The 18,303-nt window shown below is 50.1% G+C and overlaps 2 protein-coding genes and 1 pseudogene across 3 annotated transcripts in view; all 3 read right to left on the reverse strand.

Moving 5' to 3' along the window:
• Positions 1 to 2,952: 2,952 nt before the first annotated feature.
• LOC105471004 (cancer/testis antigen 1-like) lies at positions 2,953 to 5,115 on the reverse strand. 2 transcript variants are annotated; one of them, XM_071088740.1, is made up of 3 exons: positions 4,276 to 4,661; positions 3,483 to 3,617; positions 2,953 to 3,243 (listed from the first exon to the last, which is right to left on the reverse strand). In XM_071088740.1, exons 1-3 carry the CDS (start codon positions 4,560 to 4,562, stop codon positions 3,105 to 3,107), a joined length of 561 nt encoding a protein of 186 aa, XP_070944841.1. In that variant the 5' UTR covers positions 4,563 to 4,661; the 3' UTR covers positions 2,953 to 3,104. The 2 variants fall into 2 exon arrangements, with proteins under 2 accessions (XP_070944841.1, XP_070944840.1); XM_071088739.1 differs by having other exon boundaries at positions 3,108 to 3,243; positions 3,449 to 3,617; positions 4,276 to 5,115.
• Positions 5,116 to 7,766: 2,651 nt separating this feature from the next.
• On the reverse strand, positions 7,767 to 8,815 carry LOC105471003 (cyclic AMP-dependent transcription factor ATF-4 pseudogene; annotated as a pseudogene).
• Positions 8,816 to 13,601: 4,786 nt separating this feature from the next.
• The window catches only part of LOC139355300 (inhibitor of nuclear factor kappa B kinase regulatory subunit gamma), a 33,992-nt gene continuing 29,290 nt past the window's right edge, over positions 13,602 to 18,303 (reverse strand). Inside the window, exon 10 of the mRNA XM_071088754.1 lies at positions 13,602 to 14,757. Within this exon, the coding sequence (XP_070944855.1) occupies positions 14,732 to 14,757 (26 nt within the window). The 3' untranslated portion in view covers positions 13,602 to 14,731. The remainder of the gene's footprint in view (positions 14,758 to 18,303) is intronic.

The following is an 18,303-nucleotide window of genomic DNA, read 5'->3' on the forward strand; positions in this document are numbered from 1 at the left end:
ACTGGAGACACAGCTTTGGGAAGGAAGACACAGAGCTGAGCCAAACAAAGGAGGCCGCTCTGGGAAGCTCAGGGAATGAGACCCCAGAGGACAGATGAGCATCATGGGCGAAGCAGGGTCAGATCCCCCGTGAATTCAATACTTCAGCCAAGCAAGGTTTACGTCCTAGGGCAGGAGGGAAAGAGGCAGCTCCAGTTAAGGAAGGGCCGCCCTCTGGAGACAGGCCCCGGGTCACTCCGGGGGTCTCCCTGCAGAGCCTGTAGCATTGCTCCCAGACTCAGTGGGCCAGCAGGTCCCTACCTGACAGTTACTGTGCTCCTGGATCTTCATCTTTGCTCCCTGGGCTTCTGCTTTTGTGCCCGTGATGTTGTCTGCAGGGGCCGGTGGCTCAGCGCCTGGTCAAAGTTGTCTGGACGCATTTACCTGTCTTCGACCTCATTTGCCTGTCCAGGAGTTTCTCAGATGGATTCCTCAAGGTGGGTGGATGAAGGGGGCCAGCCCCTCCACACCTGTGGGTATTTCTCGTCAGGTGGGACGAGAGACTGAGGAAAGAAATAAGACACAAAGTATAGAGAAAGAACAGTGGGCCCAGGAGACCGGCGCTCAGCATACGGAGGACACGCATGGGCAGCGGTCTCTGAGTTCCCTCAGTATTTATCGATTACTATTTTTACTATCTCAGTAAGGGGAATGTGGCAGGAGAACAGGGTGAGAGTGGGGAGAAGGTCAGCAAGAAAACACGTGAGCAAAGGAATCTGTGTCACAAATAAGTTCAGGGGAAGTTACTATGCCTAGATGTGCATGTAGGCCAGATTTATGCTTCTCTCCACCCAAACATCTCAGTGGAGTAAACAGTAACAGAGTGGCACTGCCACCAACATGTCTCGCCTCCCGCCACAGGGCGGGTTTTCTCCTATCTCAGAATAGAACAAATGTACAATCGGGTTTTATGCCGAGACATTTCATTCCCAGGGGCAGGCAGGAGACAGAGGCCTTCCTCTTATCTCAACTGCAAGAGGCCTGCCTCCTCAGCACAGACCCTTCACGGGTGTCGGGCTGGAGATGGTCAGGTCTTTCCCATCCCACGAGGCCATATCTCAGGCTATCACATGGGGAGAAACCTTGGACGATACCCGGCCTTCCAGGGCAGAGGTCCCTGAGGCTTTCCGCAGTGCATTGTGCCCCTGGTTTATCGAGAATGGAGAACGGCGATGACTTTTCCCAAGCATACTGCCTGTAAACATTTTACTAACAAGGCACACTTTGCACAGCCCTAGATCCCTTAAACCTTGATTCCATACAACACATGTTTCTGTGAGCTCAAGGTTGGGGCAAAGTTACAGATTAACAGCATCTCAGGGCAAAACAATCCTTCGGGGTACAGGTCAAAACGGAGTTTCTTATGTCTTCCTGTTCTACATAGACACAGTAACACTCTGATCTTTCTTTCTTTTCCCTACAGGTGGAAGGGTATGTACATCTTTCCCTCAATAGAAAATGCCAAATAAATGTCCAGATAGAGGTTACCACCACTCCTACTGACAGCGTATGAGTCTTCGTTTCCAACTACAGCCTTGCCAAGCACTGGAGATTGTCAACTAATACTATTAATTTACATTAAAATATGCTCTGGTCCCACTGAGCAAATTCCAAAACAAAACTCAAAGGGATCAAGTTGTCTCCAAGCAACTTAAGAGCATCCCGGAACGCAGCTCAAGAATATGTCTGTTTCAGCTTGACATACGGCCCCTTTCCAATGTAGCTCTGGCCAAGATGGTGCCAGCATGTCCGCGCAGCAGACAAGGCACCTCAGCATGTCACGTAGACCCCGCAGCAGCCTGCCCCCTCCCCTGCCTACCATTCATGCCAAGTCCCCCTTTAAAAGGCCCTGCTGTCTGCCCACAAAGGGAAGCAGAGCCCTTAAAGGCAGGAGCCTGTACGTCTTCCCCTAAACCAAGCATGGCAGAAAGTCTGCTTCTTCGTAGCAGACATCGCTCTTGTTAATTCGATCTCCAAGAGGTGAGAGAATGAACCTGTGTTTTGGTTATATTGCGTGTACACAAAGATTTTAAATTATTTGAATTACTGTTATCATAATTTCAGAGACAGGGTCTCGCTCTGTCACCAAGGCTGGAGCTCAGGGGTGCATTCATAGCTCACTGCAGCATCCAGCTCTTGGACTCAACACATCCTTCCACCTCACACCTCAGCCTCCTGAGTAACTGGGACTACAGGTGCCTGCCACCACACCCTCCACCCCTAATTTTTAAATATATATATATATATATATATATATATATATGTATACACACACACAGACACACACACATATATATACACACACACATATATATACGTATGTGTCTATATATATATTTATTTATATATATAAATATATATATTTATTTATATATTTATATATATATATTTATATATATATATAAATAAATATATGGCCCAGGGTGGCTTCAAACTCCAGGTCTCAAGTCATCCTCCCGCCTCAAGCCTCCCACAGCGATGGGAATACGGGTGTGGGCCACCATGCCCGACCCATATCACATGCTTAAGAGTGAAATGATAATGCTGGTTTTATGCACCTATTCAAGTACATGTTTTTGAAGAATTTTTTCAAAGTAAAAAAGCTCGTATGTTCAATGAAGACAATTTGGGAACAAACTTAATGCTGAGCTGGAAAAACATCATATATGCTACTGTCATATATTTAACATATAAATGCAAGCATATTGAGGAAAGTATTCTAAAATGTCCACAGTACTTAAAGCTGAACGGCGGGACCCAGTGGCTTTTCATTTTCCCCCATTTCCCAAATTGTCTTCCATTACCTTGTGCTACTTCAATCTCTGAATCCCAGAGCCTCCCCTGCAACCCGAGGACAAGGGCACGCAAGTCTGAAGGTGCCTTCGCTCGCCGAGAAGAGACTCAGACACGGAATTGTAGCTCAGTTTTATTTTCTACAGAAACAAACATGTAAGCCGGCCTCCTCCAGCGACAAACAATCAGGCCCCCACAATGAAGTGGCCGCTCGTGCAAGGACCATCCCCTAGGGGAGGAGGCACGACCTAGGAAGGGGCACCAGGCTGGGCTTAGCGCCTTTGTCCTGAGGGAGGCCGAGCCAAAAACACAGGCAGAAAGCACTGCGTAATCCACATCAACAGGGAAAGCTGCTGGAGACAGGAGCTGATGGAGAGCTGGAGTTGGCGGTGGTCCGCAGCAATCAGTCGGCTAAATGTGAGAGGCGAAGAACATTACATTAAAGGTGACACCTCTGCACCCATCTCCCCGGGCTCCCTCGGGTGGTGGCGGGCCTGGTGCACCAGGTCTCTGTTCTGAGACCCTGTGCTGGGGTGTTCCCAGGTCTCTAGAAACCTGACCGTGGGGTGTAGGCGGATCCCAGCCCCCACCCTGCCACGCTGCGCACGCCACCCACCCAGGCCCCGTCCCTGTCCTGGTCCTGAACTGACATAGTCAGTATGTTGCCAGACACGGTGAACTCCTTCAGAAGCACCCCTGGCATGGGGAGCGGTGGGGCATCCCGGGCCAGGCTCCTGTGGGCCAGCTCTGCTTCCATGGGTGTCGGGAAAGGCATGGTGAGGTAGCTGGTGGGGGCCCAGTTAAGGCATCATCTCCTAGGACGTGGCCTGTGCCTCCGGCCTGCTGCTTACCCCAGGTCAGCTTTCCCCACTCCTCACCCCCACCCCCGATTGCCCAGCTCATCCCCCCCAGGCTGTCTCCCCAGGCACTGGCCCAGTAGCACATCCCACTCAGCTGTCTTGGTTCCACACTTTCCTTTGCTGCACCTCAAGGTGACTCCTCCATGCCCTTACAAGGCCCCTCCCCACCCTGCCCCCTGTCGCATCACCCGGCCCCCTCCTCGTCACCCAACCCTCCCTCTCCCCACCTCCCGCCACCCGCTCCCATCTTGCCCCCTTCCCCCCACCTCCTGATCCCCTCCTACACCCGGGTCCCCCTATCTCCTGGCCCCTGCCCCCCTTCCTGCATGACCCAGTGCCCCTAACCCCATCACCCATCCCCTCTCCCCCACCCTGCACACCCCCTACCTCCCAGCCCTTACCTGCTGCCCTCCTCACAGCTGGCCTCCCGTATCCCCACCTCCCAACTCCCACCCCCACCCCCACCCAACCCCTTACTCACATCTCCCCCGCCTCCTCCCCCACCGGGCCCTGCCCTCCCCATCTCCCGGCCCCCACCCCGCCACGAGAACTGTCTAGAACAGAACAGAACGGAACAGGATACAACTCAAGCAGGCGGCTGTCCGGCCTCCTGGTCCCGCATCTGCAGCATCCATTCAGCCGTGAAGCCGGGCCGCCACGTGGCCCACGAGGGACGCCTCCTCCTGGCCCTGAGACCCCTTCTGGCCCTGAGGCCCTTGCTGCCGCGATGCCCTGAGTACCTCCGCCGCTCGCAGCACCCGCCTCTCCTGGACCGCCAGCATAGCCCCCTGGGCCACCAGGATCGCCAGGGCCCCCTGGGCCATCAGCATCGCCCGCTGCGCCCCCTGTGCCCTGGCCTGCAGCCTGCATGGCTCCTGGGCCTCTGTGGTGTGCTCAGAGAGAAAGTCAGGGCCCACAAGCACGCGGAGGCAGTGAGGCTGCAGGAAGTTCCGCCCCCTGGCGTGACAGGGGCAGCCTGGGATCCTCAGGGCGCCTGCGCACAGGGGCCCTACTTCCGGCCCTGGGAGACCCCGAGCGAGCCCCGGAGCACATGACTGGTTCTCGCCAACCCTGCCCCGCCCCAAGAGAGCCCGGGCCGGAAGGTGGCCGCCATGCCAGCTTGGACCCGTCACCCCTGAGAAGCCAGCAGTCCACCAGGCCCCTGTCCCGGGAGCCCTGCAGGTAGTCCGGTACCGCGGGGCCCAGCCTGTCCCGTCTCCCTGGTCTTCCTCACATCGAGGAGCAAGGCGGGCCTGGGAACACAGGGCCGGGGCTGTGCGGCCGTCGTCCCGGACCCTGCCTATCCTGCCTGTCCTTGGGGGAGCGTCCAGGACAGACCCCGGGGCCAGGCCTCTAACTGGGTTCAGCAGCCTCCGTCCCTGTCCCGGTCGCCCAGCGAGGTGGGGTAGCTGGAACCGCATGTCAGGTGGGAGTGACCTCCTGCCAGCCAAGGTCTCCCATGTGCCAGGTCCACCCAAGGTGGACGGGAGGGCCCAGCGGGACCCAGGGCCGGGTCTCACTCCTGGGTTCAACAGGCTCTGTCCCTGTCCTAGTCGCCCCGCCTGGTGGGGGAGCTGGAGCTGCGTGTGGGGTGGGTTGCGGGTGGCCTCCCAGCAGCCAGGGGCTCCCGGGCTCTAGGCCCGGCGCAGGTGGACAGGCAGGACCTGCTGGACCTGAGGCTGGGTTGGGCCTGGCTCCTGGATTCGGCAGTATCAGTCCCTGTCCTGGTCGCTCTTACCTGGTGGGGAGCTGGGAGATGACCCTGTGTCTGCTGGGTGCTGATCTACTTGTGTGTCCGGAAGGGGGGTCAAATCCACGGGACAGGTACCTCTAGAGGCATGCAGGGGTGAGGGCGGCACGGCCCTGGGAGCTGGATGTCTGTGCCAGGCACACCTGTGGCAACAGGAGGTGACCGGACAGGGTCTAGCCCTGAGGAAGGGGGAGGTACTGCAGTCCAAACCACTCTCCCCCACCGTCCAAATCCAGGAATCAGCAGCCTCTGCACCTGGGAAAAGCATATTGACACTCACGTGGAAACTAAAAAAGTTGATCTTTTGGAGGTAGAGCAGAATAATGGTTACCAGAGACTGGGAAAGGTGGGGAGGGTGGGGAGGTTACTGGGGACAAACATATAGTTGGATAGAAGGAGTAAGTTCTAGTGTTTGATAGCACTGTAGAGGGACTATTTATTGTATATTTCAAAATAGCTAAAAGATAGGAAATGTTCCCCCAAAAAAGAAATGATAAATGCTTGAGGTGGTGGAGGATATCCTAAATACCCCGACTTGATCATTACATAGTGTGTGCGTCTGCATGTATCAAAATATCACATATACTCCATAAATATGTGGAGTTATCATACATCAGTTAAAAATGTTTTTACTTACAGGAAAGAAAAATTCACCCAAGCTCTTGCGTGTACCTCCAGTTCATTATTTTCACTACTGTATTTCATTGCATATATTTCATTAAATGATGAATTTTAAAAACCAGAGAACACAACTTGGTAACACAATTACACCTGGAATAGCTGAAAATGAGACATAACCCACTTAGTGATTGCCATCCTTCCTATCATCCTCTGCTCAGTCCCCATTCTCAGACAGAGGCAGGCTAAAGTTCTTACCTTCAACAGGTCAGGGAAGGGAGAGTAAAGTACACGTGACCCTGTCTTAGGAAGCAGGAAGACAGAGGGAGGGTCTCCTGGTCCCCATTATTTTCCCGGCCTATTATCACCAGATCAAGTCAAGAAAGGAAGTCCTAACTGATTGAGAGATTCCCGGAGATACTGCCACTGTCCTGGAAGTCTCAGTCAGCCACTGGGCCGGAAATCTCCTCCATCAATATTTCAGCCAGAGCAACATCTGCCACTAGATGGCATCAAACTCCAGCCGGGATCAGGACAGATTTGGATGGTCCAGTAGGCTTGCCTCGTTCACTTCATTAACCCCACAGTAACACAGTTTCACATTGTATGTGATTGGATTTCTTGGAAACTACCTATTACATTACAGCAGAGTTTCCTAGTCCTCTAATTTATCCATTCTGCTGATGATGGGCAGGCATTTGGATAGTTTCCATCCCTTGGCTATGAACATACTTGTACAGGTCTCTTGAAGCACACGTCCAAGTTTCTTTTTGGAATTGCTGTATCACAGGCAATACATATCTCGAAATTTACTAGATAATGCCATGTTTTTCCAAGTGGTTTGAGCCAATTTTCGCTTCCACCGTAATGTATGAGAGTACCTATAGCTCAACATTCTCATCAATAGTGACGGTACTAGTCTGTTCTCGCATTGCTATAAAGAACTACCTGAAACTGAGTAATTTATAAAGAAAAGAGGTTTAATTGACTCACAGTTCTGCAGGCTCTACAGGAAGCATGGCTGGGGAGGCCTCAAGAAAGTTACAATCATAGCAGAAGGCAAAGAGAAAGGAGTCACATCTTATATGGCCAGAGAAGGAGAAAGAGAAAGTGAAGGGGGAGATGCTACACACTTTTAAACAACCAGATCTCGTGAGAGCTCACTATCATGAGAATAGCAAAGGAGAAACCAACGCCCATGATCCAATCACCTCCCACCAGGCCCTTCCTCCAACACTAGGGATTACAATTCAACATGAGATTTGGGCAGGGACATAAATCCAAACCATATCATTCCACCCCTGCCCCCTCCCAAATCTCATGTACTTCTCACATTGCAAAATACAATCATCTCCTCTCAACAGTCCCCCAAGTCTTAACCCATTTCAGCACTAACTCGAAACTCCACAGTCCAAAGTCTCATCTGAGATAAGGCAAGTCCCTTCTGCCCATGAGCCTGTAAAATCAAAAACAAGTTAGTTACTTCCAAGATACAATTGAGGTACAGGCATTGGGTAAAGACTCCCTTTCCAAAAGGGGGACATCGGCCAAAACAAAGGGGCTACAGGCCCCATGCAAGTCCAAAACCCAACAGGACAGCCACTAATTCTTTTTTTTTTTTCCACTACAAAATAATTTATTCAAACACACAGCTACAGCGTGAGACTCCTGTGTACAAGCACACTGATGCTCCTGACTACCCTCAACTAGAGGACCCTTTTCTTCCCTCTTGCCTTGCAGACCTCTTCTATCGAATCTTTCATGTACTGGATCTCCTTGGCCAGGGAATCTGCCCTCTCTTTCAGTGTCTCGTTCTTCTTTTCCAGGGCTTTGCACTCACCAGCGAGGACCTCCTACTCCACCCTCTTCTTCTGGCGATACCTAGTTCCTGCTGTTCTGTTTTTGCTCCATTTTTTCAGCTTCTTATCCAGTTTCTCACCCTTTACTTGTGCTGCTACCATCTTCTCCCCAGGAGGGTCATAAGGTTTGGGACAGGCAGAGCCACAGAGGACACCTGGAGATGGCAGGCTCCTACTCGGAGAGCCCCTGGAGGTGTGCTGGGGAGAGCTGAGATAGGACTCTGGGCTCATACAGATGCCACTATCATTATCTGAGGGAGTGACTTCCTCCTTTATGCACTGAGGGATCATGGAAATGTAAGCAGTGAAGTCTGGCTTCCTATCTCCTTCAGAGATATCTGCTTCACTTCCCAGCTCTAGACTACAGGAATAATCTAGAGTGGAGGACAGGACCTCTGGGGAAAGGGGAAGAGGTTGCAAGAAGGTGAAGGGGGCAACCTGGTTGGGTTTTGTTCACCTTTCTGGGAGATGGCAAATCGGGTTCACCGTCTGAGGGGGCTCCTTATTAGTCTCCTGGACTAGGGGGACAAAGAGATCACACGAGTCATCCAACGTGGCCAGAAGCTCATCTGGCATGGTTTCCAGGTCATCTATACCCAACAGGGCATTAAAGTCGAACTCCTTCAGATCCGTTTTCTCCAACATCCAATCTGTCCCAAAGAAAGCATCCTCCTTGCCATTGTCGGAGGCACTGACCAACCCACCCACAGGCAGCCATTCGGAGGAGTCTGCCTTAGCCTTGTCTCTGGAGAACCCATGAGGTTTGAAGTGCCTGGCCACCTCCAGGTAGTCATCTAAGAGACCTAGGCTTTCTTCAGTCCCCAAACCTGACTGGTCAAAGGGGGACATCAAGCCCCCACCAACACCTCACTGCTCAGGAAGCTCATCTTGGTCATGGTGCAGTGCCTTGCTGGAATCAAGGAATGTGCTTAATTCGAAGGTGTCTTTGTCAGTTACAGCAATGCTGCTGCTGAATGCTGTGAGAAGTGCCATGGCTTAAGCCGCCGGTGGGTGCCACTGCAGAGCCTGGTGCTGCTGCCACCACTGCAAAGGCCAATGCTGCCACAGGCACTGCTACCCCTAATACGCCATGGTGGCCATGGACCCTGAAGGCCGGAAGGAGGGAAGGCACGCACGTGCGGAGGAAACTACATGTGTGGGCGGGCACAGCAGAAAATCGTCATTAATTCTTAAAGCTCCAAAATAACCTCCTTTGACTCCATGTCTTACATCCAGGCCACACTGATGCAAGGGGTGGGCTCCCAAGGCCTTGGGCACCTCCGCTTCTGTGGCTCTGCAGGGTACAGCCCCCTCGGCTGCTTTCCTGGGCTGGTGTTGAGTGTCTGCAGCTTTTCCAGGAGTATAATGCAAGTTGCTGGTGGATCTACGATTCTGGGGTCTGGAGGACGGTGGCCCCCTTCTCACAGCTCCACCAGGCAGTGCCCCAGGGGGGACTCTGTGTGGGGACTCCAACCCCAGGTTTCCCTTCTGCACTACCCTAGTTGAGTTTCCCCAGGAGGGCTCCGTCCCTGCAGCAGACTTCTGCCTGGACATTCAGGTGTTTCCATACATCCTCTGAATGTACACAGAGGTTCCCAAGCCTCAACTTTTGCCCTCTGCATACCCGCAGGCTTAACACCACATGGAAGCCACCAAGGCTTACAGCTTGCACCCTCTGGAGCAGCAGCCGGAAGTGTATCTGGGGCCCTTTTAGACATGGCTGAAGCTGGAGCAGCTGGGGCACAGATAGCAGTGTCCCGAGGGTGCGCAGGCCAGCAGGGTCCTGGGCCGGGTCCAAAAATCCTTTCTTGCCTCTTTGGCCTCCAGGCCTGTGAATGTCCATCAAAAAATTAAAAATAGAACTACCATATGATCCAGCTATCCACTTCTGGGTATAGATCTGAAGGAAATGAAATCTGTTTCTTCCTGAGTCAGTTTTCATAGTTTGTACATTTCTAGGAATTTGTCCACTTCATCTAGGTTATCTAATGTGTTGGCAAACAATTGTTCACAATCTTCTCATATAATCCTTTTTGAGGGTGGAAGAATTCAGTAACGATCAACAAAATGGAAAGGCAACTTGCAGAATAGTGAGGAATAATATATTGTTCACATCTTATCAATATAATACATGCATTTTGTGGGGGCAATAATACATGGTCTCAGTTTTTTTCCTCATCAGCTATAACAGGGTTGGGGTCTACAGTGATATCTTCTCAAGTCTCCAGCATCTGCGTCGCACTCAGGTAGCAGCACAGAGTCCCGAGTGAGCCCCTAACAGATACTCATCTCCCTTGGGACAGAAGCGGCACATGGACTTCCATCTCTGGTCATTAGGTCCCGTGGCCTAGGGACCATGTCTCAAAATTAGCTTCGATGCCATAACATATTTGATCAGAATACAGGTAATGGTCTAAGCTGAAATATAAGCATTTCAGCTGAACTTCAGGCATAGTGATGGCAAATTGGAAAGAGATGCAAAGAGATTTCAAGGATCTTGGAAATTCACAATGTCATTTAAGAAGGAAACACACGTCACTCAATTCCAGTAAAGAATCACAGACTCGGCCATGCATGTTGGCTCATGCCTATAGTCCCAATAGTTTGGGAGATCGAGGTGGGAGGATCGCTTGAGCCCAGGAGTTCGGGAATCACAGACTCTTCAGCTCCCAGTCCGGTGCTCTTAACCACTACATGCTGCCAGTCATCAATATTCTCCCATATTTCCTTTATTGAAATAGGACCATTAAAGCTTAGGGGGAAACATCTGATAGGAAAAGATTTCACATATTTTTTCTAGATTTTCATTTCCTCCTTTTGTTGTTTTTTTTCTGGAGACAAGGTCTCACTGTGTGTGTGTCACCCAGGTCAGAGTGCAGTGGTGCAATCACGGCTCACTGCAGCCTTGACTTCCCGTGCTCAACCCATCTTCCCACCTCAGCCTCCCAAGTAGCTGGGACTATAGGTGCGCACCTCCACGCCTGACTCATTTTTTAAAATGGTTTGTAGAGATGGCATCTGACTATGTTGCCCAGGCTAGTCTCAAACTCCTGGACACAAGCGGTCCTCCCACCTCGGCTTCCCAAAGTGTGGGGATTACAGGCGTGAGCCACACTGCACCAGGCCGCCTCCATTTCCTCTTTCATATACACTCTAGTTAAATTTTTAAAAAGTAGTTGGTCGCCCCGAGGCAGAGACTGTCTTACAGTTTTTCTGTTTCCCAGAGTGCCTTGCTAAATACCCAATTGTTGACTGAATCTTTAAACTCTTCTCAGTTTACAAATTTACTGTACTGTAAAGACGTAGACTCAACAGGTACAAAATCTTTGGTCTTTCAATCAACATAGGTCCTGGAAACATCACTTCATTCCTAAATGCCAACGTAATGAATACAAGAGAATTGGTTTTAAACAAACATTTTGATCAGTGTTTACTTAAATTCCCAGGGGATTCCCACCTTACTCCACTCCCTCGGCTCAGCACACGTAGTATAAGCCACACTAGTCCGCATCTGGTGTTACAACTTTCTGTCCAATTTCAGAACACCCTCCTTTCACCAATTCATGGCCTGCAACACTTCCACCGCCATTTCCACAAGCAAACTTCAGGTCTTATTCAAGGTGAGGTGCCATACTTGCTGCAGCACTTAAGTATTTTTTAGCCATTTAACATGCATAGAACTGTGCTACCATTGTTACTAGGTTCCCATCTTCTTTTTTTATGTGTCACTGACAAAGGTTTTGAGTATTGTGCCCCAACCCCATTTTTCCTGTAAGTTTTGTGATTTGTACTACACAATGATTTTGAGGTACACGTATGTCATGTTATAATCATAACTCATTGTATCACTGTTTGGGGAAAAAATTAACCAATAACCGATTTATGTTTTCAAAGATAACAGGTGTGCAAGCTTCCAGAAAATCTGCTTAAGCATAAAATAAAATCAGAGAGCAGTTGTTTTTCCTCCAGCATCTATCCAGTGGCTAGCTAGCACTCAAATCAGACACTAGATTTGGAACCGGAAGGACATCATTCACCTTGAAGTAGTGAACAAAAACATGGTTTTGTCAAGAAATAAAAGAGATAAAAGTCATTATAAAAACTGTCTTTTCCACCAGACACGGTGGCTCATGCCTGTGGTCCCAGCTACTCGGGAGGCTGAGGTGGGAGGAACACTTGAGTCCAGGAGGTCGAGGCTCCAGTGAGCCATGATCGCACTACTGCACTCCCGCCAGCCTGGGCGACAGAGCGAGACCCTGACTCTAAAAAAAGGGAAATGGTCTTTTCCATCCTCAGAGCAAGCATGCAGAATATGATTGTCATCCTATTCATAGACGTGGAAACTAAACCTAAGAGAGGCTGAGTGACTGTCCCAAAGTACCATGGCTGATAGGGGTTGTAATAAACTCAAGTGGTCTTTGTCTAGGATCAGAAAAACTACCACTATATGTAATGGCGCTTGTAACTGTGACGTGTTATTTCCGATTGTCTGCAAAACACAAACATGAATAAATGAGATGAGTTGTTGGGGGAAAGTAAGAAAACGGTGACACTGTTAGGGTTACCCATCTCTCCACATACCTCCTAACATCAGACCCTGATTGGGGCAGAAAACCCTGGCCTGTACCATGACAAATGGTTCCTGTCCAGTAATAGGTTGTTCAACAGCTCTTCGGTACCAACAGTGAACAATTTTTTTGCAAAAGAATATTATTGCTGCAATTGGCCGGGCATGGTGGCTTACGCCTGTAATCCCAACAATTTGGGAGGCTGAGCTGGGCAGATTGCTTGAGCTCAAGAGTTCGAGAGCAGCCGGGGCAACATGGCTGTACCTACTCTCTACAAAAAATTGTAAAATTTGCCAGGCCTGGTGGCGCACGCCTGTGGTTCCAGCTACTCTGGAGGCTGAGGCGGGAAGATGGCATTGAGCCCAGGAAGTCAAGTCTGCGGTAAGCCATGTTCACGCCACTGCACTCCAGCTTGGGTGACAAAGTGAGACCCGGTCTTCTGTCTGTCTCTATCTATCTATCTATCTATCTATCTATCTATCTATCTATCTATCTATCTATCTATCATCTCTATCTATCTCTATCATCTATATCTATATATGTATAGATTAGCTATATCTGCAGCAGTGAATAGAAACCCTTTTAGCAAAGTGTTCCCAAACTCTTGCTTCTAATTCTTGACCAACTCAGAAGTAAAGGAGGAGAATGAAGTTAAAGGAAGTCATATGTTTCCGTGCTCTCATGCATACTTTTATTTCTGCAAGGTCAGTAGTAACGTGCCTACTTTCGTTTCTGATGTTAGTCCTCTCTCTCTCTGTCTTAGTCCAGCTAAATGTGTCTCCGTTGTTCTTTAAGCACTTCCTTATTTTTCTGGGACAACAAGATGATCCAGTTAATCTTGGACTTTCTCTGCCCTGGCCCTGGAATCAGTCATTTCTCTAATGAGCTCTGTTCTTTTTAATCAAGACTGTTGTTTAGAAATCGAGACCCAGGCGCTAAGTCGACTCACTGCTATTGAGATGGTCCCAGGCCTTCTAAGTGATGGAGCTGAGACATATGCATACGCACAGCCCTACATTACAGCTATGTTTATTTCTATACCTATCTGTACATTGAAAGCCATAAGTGTATTAGGCCACTCTTGTGCCGCTATAAAGAAATACCTGAGACTGGGTAATTTATACAGAAAAGAGATTTACTGGGCTCTTGGTTCTGCAGGCTCTGCAGGAAGCATAGTGCTGGCATCTGCCCGGCTTCTAGAGAGGCCTCGGGAAGCTTCTACTTGTGGTGGGAGGCAAAGCGAGAGCTTGTGTATCTCATGGCAAAAGCAGGAGCGAGTGAGGGAGAGAGAGAGAGAGAATGAGAATGTGTGTGGGGGGAAGGGGGGAATGCCACCCACTTTAAAATGACAAGATCTCTCGAGAACTCACTATCACGAAGACGGCACTAAGCCATTCCTGAGGGATCCACCCCCGTGACCCAAACACCCCCTACCAGGCCCCACCTCCAGCCCTGGGGATTACAAGTTAACATGAGATTTGGGTGGGGACAAACATTCAGACTAGATCAATGAGTTCACACCAACAACTCCAAATCGAACCCACATTCAAGCCTTCTCCCTTTTCATATCTGCAACTCCTTTTCCAAATGGTGAGAAAGCCAGGTCCCTACATCATTCATATATTTACTGCAAAGCCAATCAATCATCTGAGCCCATCAGGTCACCACCCAACTTGGCACACGTTCCTCTCTTGGACCCCTGACCCCTCCCCAGGACACTGTCACCCTCGCCGACTCCCTTCCTTACTCCACAAAACTTCCTTGTGCAGGACACTGCTGCGCTCAGTGGAGGATCATGCTTCACACTGGTCCCCAGCCGCCCTCCACACTTGCCTTGAGTGGGCCCCCAATCCCAGGGGCTTTTGGAAGAAGATGGGGAGAAGGACAGGATCGAGGAAGAGAGGCGGGAAGGAAGACCGGCAGAGCAGCCGGCAGGAAGGGCCATTGTTCCTTCTGATGCTCCATTCGTAGCCAATGGCAACTCAAACTGGTTGGCAGCAGTGTCCTCTTGACAAACGCTGTGGTCATGTCTCAAATTTACCTTCAGCAGGAGCACTTCAGTCCACAGTCTTGGTGCCAGCTACGACGCATTAGCATTGCTTTGAAGGCTTTTCCGGGCACAGAGAAAGCAAGTAGGTAGTTTTTAGAAAGAGAAAAATAAACTGAGTTCATCACGCCTGTAATCCCAGCACTTTGGCAGGCCAAGGTGGGAGGATGGCTTGAGCCCAGGAGTTCGAGAGCAGCCTAGACAACATAGCGAAACCCCATCTCTGCAAAAAAATAAAAATAAAAATAAAAATAAATTAGCCGGGCGTGATGGTACGCGCCTGTAATCCCAGCTACTCGACAGGCTGAGGCGGGAGGATTGCTTGAGCCCGGGAGGTCAAAGCTGCAATGAGCTGTGATTGTGCCACTGCCCTCCAGCCTGGGTGACAGAGTGAGACCCTGTCTCAAATAAATAAATAAACGAACAAATACGAAGTTAGACAGCTGTTACTTTTTGAATATATATATATTCCCTATTCCCTGCAGATATTCTCAAGGGTTTATTTTTATTTTTTATTTATTTATTTATTAAAGTTCAGTTGTTCTGTCATCTGTGTGGTGGCTCCAGCATCTGTTTTGAGTCTCACTCTGTCGCCCAGGCTGGAGTGCAGTGGCGCCATCTCGGCTCACTGCAAGCTCCACCTCCCGAGTTCAAGTGATTCTCCTGCCTCAGCCTCCTGAGTAGCTGGGAGTACAGGCGCCCACCACCACGCCTGGCTAATTTTTGTATTTTTAGTAGAGACGGGGTTTCACCATATTGGCCAGGCTGGTCTAGATCTCCTGACCTTGTGATCTGCCCACCTCGGCCTCCCAAAGTGCTGGGATTACAGGTGTGAGCCGCTGCACCCAGCCTCCAGCATCTGAACTCTTAGTCTCATGGTCTCTTTCCTGCCCCGGGTGTGCTTAGTTTTTATGTGCACTGCTCATTATCATTAAGAACTTCTTTCCCCAGTGCTCCTGAAGTTCTTATATTAATATATCGCTCTTTTTATTTTAAGAGCTCAGGGGTACATGTGCAGGTTTGTTATACGGATAAGCGTGTGTCATGGGGGTTTGTTGCACAGATTATTTCATCACCCAGGTATTAAGCCTAGTAACCATGAGCCATTTTTCCTCATACTCTCCCTCCTCCCAACCTCTGCCCTGCAAAAGGCCCCAGTGTGCTTCATTCCCCTCTCTGTGTCCGTGTGTTCTCATCATTTAGCTCCCACTTATAAGTGAGAACATGTGGGATTTGGTTTTCTGTTCCTGCGTTAGTTTGCTAAGGATAATGGCCTCCAGCTCCATCCATGCTCCTGCAAAGGACACGCTCTCGTTCAGGAACTTTTATGGAACTGCATCTCAACCCTAGGCTCCCACAAGTCCACACATCCATTGGGATAACCATTGTGGGTTGAACTGTGTCCCCCAAAAAGGGATGTTCAAGTCCTAACACCTGGGTGCCTGGGAATGTGACCCGATTTGGAAATAGGGTCTTTGCAGATGTAATCAAGTTAAGGTCATACTAGATTGGGGTGGGCGCTAATCAAATATGACTAGTGTCCTCATAGGAGAGAGAGGTAGACACACTGGGAAGATGACCCCACGAAGAAGGAGGCAAAGAGATTGGAGCGGTGCCTCTACAAGACAGAGAGTGCCAAGGATTGCCGGAAACCACCCGGAGCTACGAGAGAGGCATGGAACAGATTCTCCCACAAAGCCTCCGGTAGGAACCAAGCCTGCTGACAGCTGGATTCCAGACTTGTAGCTTCCAGAACCACGGGAGAATCCATTTCTGTTGTTTTTGGCCCCCCAGTTTGTGACCGTTTCTTATGGCAGCCCTAGGAAACTAATATGGGTACTGTCGGCCCAGGACCACCTCAGACCAAATTTAGGACTTGAGGGCCACTGAATGGCCCCACCAGGAAAACCTAGACTGCGAGTCTGCACAGAACCTGGCCCTTGGCCACAACTTTGCAGATGGGTGTTTTCCCTTTCCTTTCATCTCCTGCTTCCCCGCAGTCTGCAGAGCTGGGGTGGGGTTTCCTTAATGCAGTGAGGGCTGCTCTTCAACTCTCCACACTTCACAAAGGCTTTGGTCCTTGCCTGCTGCCTCCCTTGCCTGGACGGCCTCCAGAACCAAAACCCAAGTTTGCCCAGGTCACCCAGCGTCCTCGGGAAATAAGCAGCTTCAGTGGCGTACTTCTTCTTGGATTCCCACTTCCTCTCAGGTTTTGCTCGCTTGCTGGTTCTCAGTTGTTTTGAACAGTCTCAAACTGTTTCATTTGCAGTTATTTTCAGCAGAAATATCAGTCTCAATAATACCAGCCAGCATCACCAGAAACGGATGGCAGGTCTTGCAATGCTTTTGGGGATGGACAGACAGACCACCCTGGCCACCGCCCACTAGGTGCGGGAGAAGACTTATTTCCAGCTATAGCACACATTTATCGACTTTGGCTCTCCTAGACTCAGAAAGAAAATCCCACCCCTTCCCCTCAGGCCTGCGAAACTCAGAACCAACGCGACCGCGACCGATGGAATCCCTGGATCTCCCCACTTCCTTTGCCTGCTGAGTTCTCTTCCCCCAAGGGTACAATGACATCCATCAGCTGCCTGCCCCCTGCTGACACACTCTCTGTTTGAGGGTTTGCCTCTCAATGACTATAGAGAAAGCAACCTGGGCCCAGTACAAGAGCAGCTGCTAGTTTCCTGGTTGGTACCAACCCTGAGTCTCTGAGGAAAGGACAGAGTAGGGTCACTCTGCTTCACAAGACAAAGTCAGTCGCCCATTCTCCCTGCCAGTTCTCAAGCCTGTAATCCCAGCATTTGGGGAGGCCAAGGTGGGAGGATCACTTGATTCCAGCAGTTCAAGTCCAGCCTGGGCAACACAGTGAGACCCTGTCTCTACTGTTAAAAACGTAAGGAAGGAAGGAAGGAGGGAGGGAGGGAGGAGAGGGAAGGAAGGAAGGAAGGAATAAGGAAAAAAGGAAGGAGGGAAGGAAGGAAGGGAGGGAGGAAGGAAGAAAGGAATAAGGAAGAGGGAAAGAAGGAAGAAAGGAAGGAAAGAAGGAAGGAAGGAAGGAAGGAAGGAAGGAAGGAAAAAAAGGTCACCTGTCAAACATAGCTTTAGGTGATGGTGTAAATGTTCAATGTTGATCTTCTGTGTCTTCATTTGCATTTTCTTTTTTTTTTTTTTGAGACGGAGTCTCGCTCTGTCGCCCAGGCTGGAGTGCAGTGGCGCGATCTCGGCTCACTGCAAGCTCCGCCTCCCGGGTTCACGCCATCCTCCTGCCTCAGCCTCCTGAGTAGCTGGGACTACAGGCGCCCGCCACCGCGCCCGGCTAATTTTTTGTATTTTTAGTAGAGACGGGGTTTCACCGTGGTCTCGATCTCCTGACCTTGTGATCCGCCCGCCTCGGCCTCCCAAAGTGCTGGGATTACAGGCGTGAGCCACCGCGCCCGGCTTCATTTGCATTTTCATGGGAGCTTACAGGAGGCGCACAGGTGTCCTAGACAGCATTTTTAAAATAACAACTTGAGGTTTAATTCACACGCTACACAATTCACATGTCTAAAGTGTACATTTGGATGGCTTTTAGTATATTAATAGATACGTGCAACCATCAGCATGACCAGCTTCAGGACATTCTCTACATCCCAAAAGGAAACCCTGTCTCTATTAGCAGTCGCTCCCCATTTTCCCCCAACTCCTCCAGCCGTGGGCAACCAACCACCAATCGACTTCCCTGAGACAACGTTTTGAGCCCTTATTGGGAGGAATTATAGTC

The sequence above is a fragment of the Macaca nemestrina genome, chromosome X (assembly GCF_043159975.1).
Source record: "Macaca nemestrina isolate mMacNem1 chromosome X, mMacNem.hap1, whole genome shotgun sequence".
Classification (NCBI taxonomy): Eukaryota; Metazoa; Chordata; class Mammalia; order Primates; family Cercopithecidae; genus Macaca; species Macaca nemestrina.

Bases quoted from the DNA above. Each gene is read 5' to 3' on its own strand.
- LOC105471004 (XM_071088739.1), bottom strand. From the start codon at position 5,113: ATGCGGTTCCAGCTACCCCACCTCGCTGGGCGACCGGGACAGGGACGG.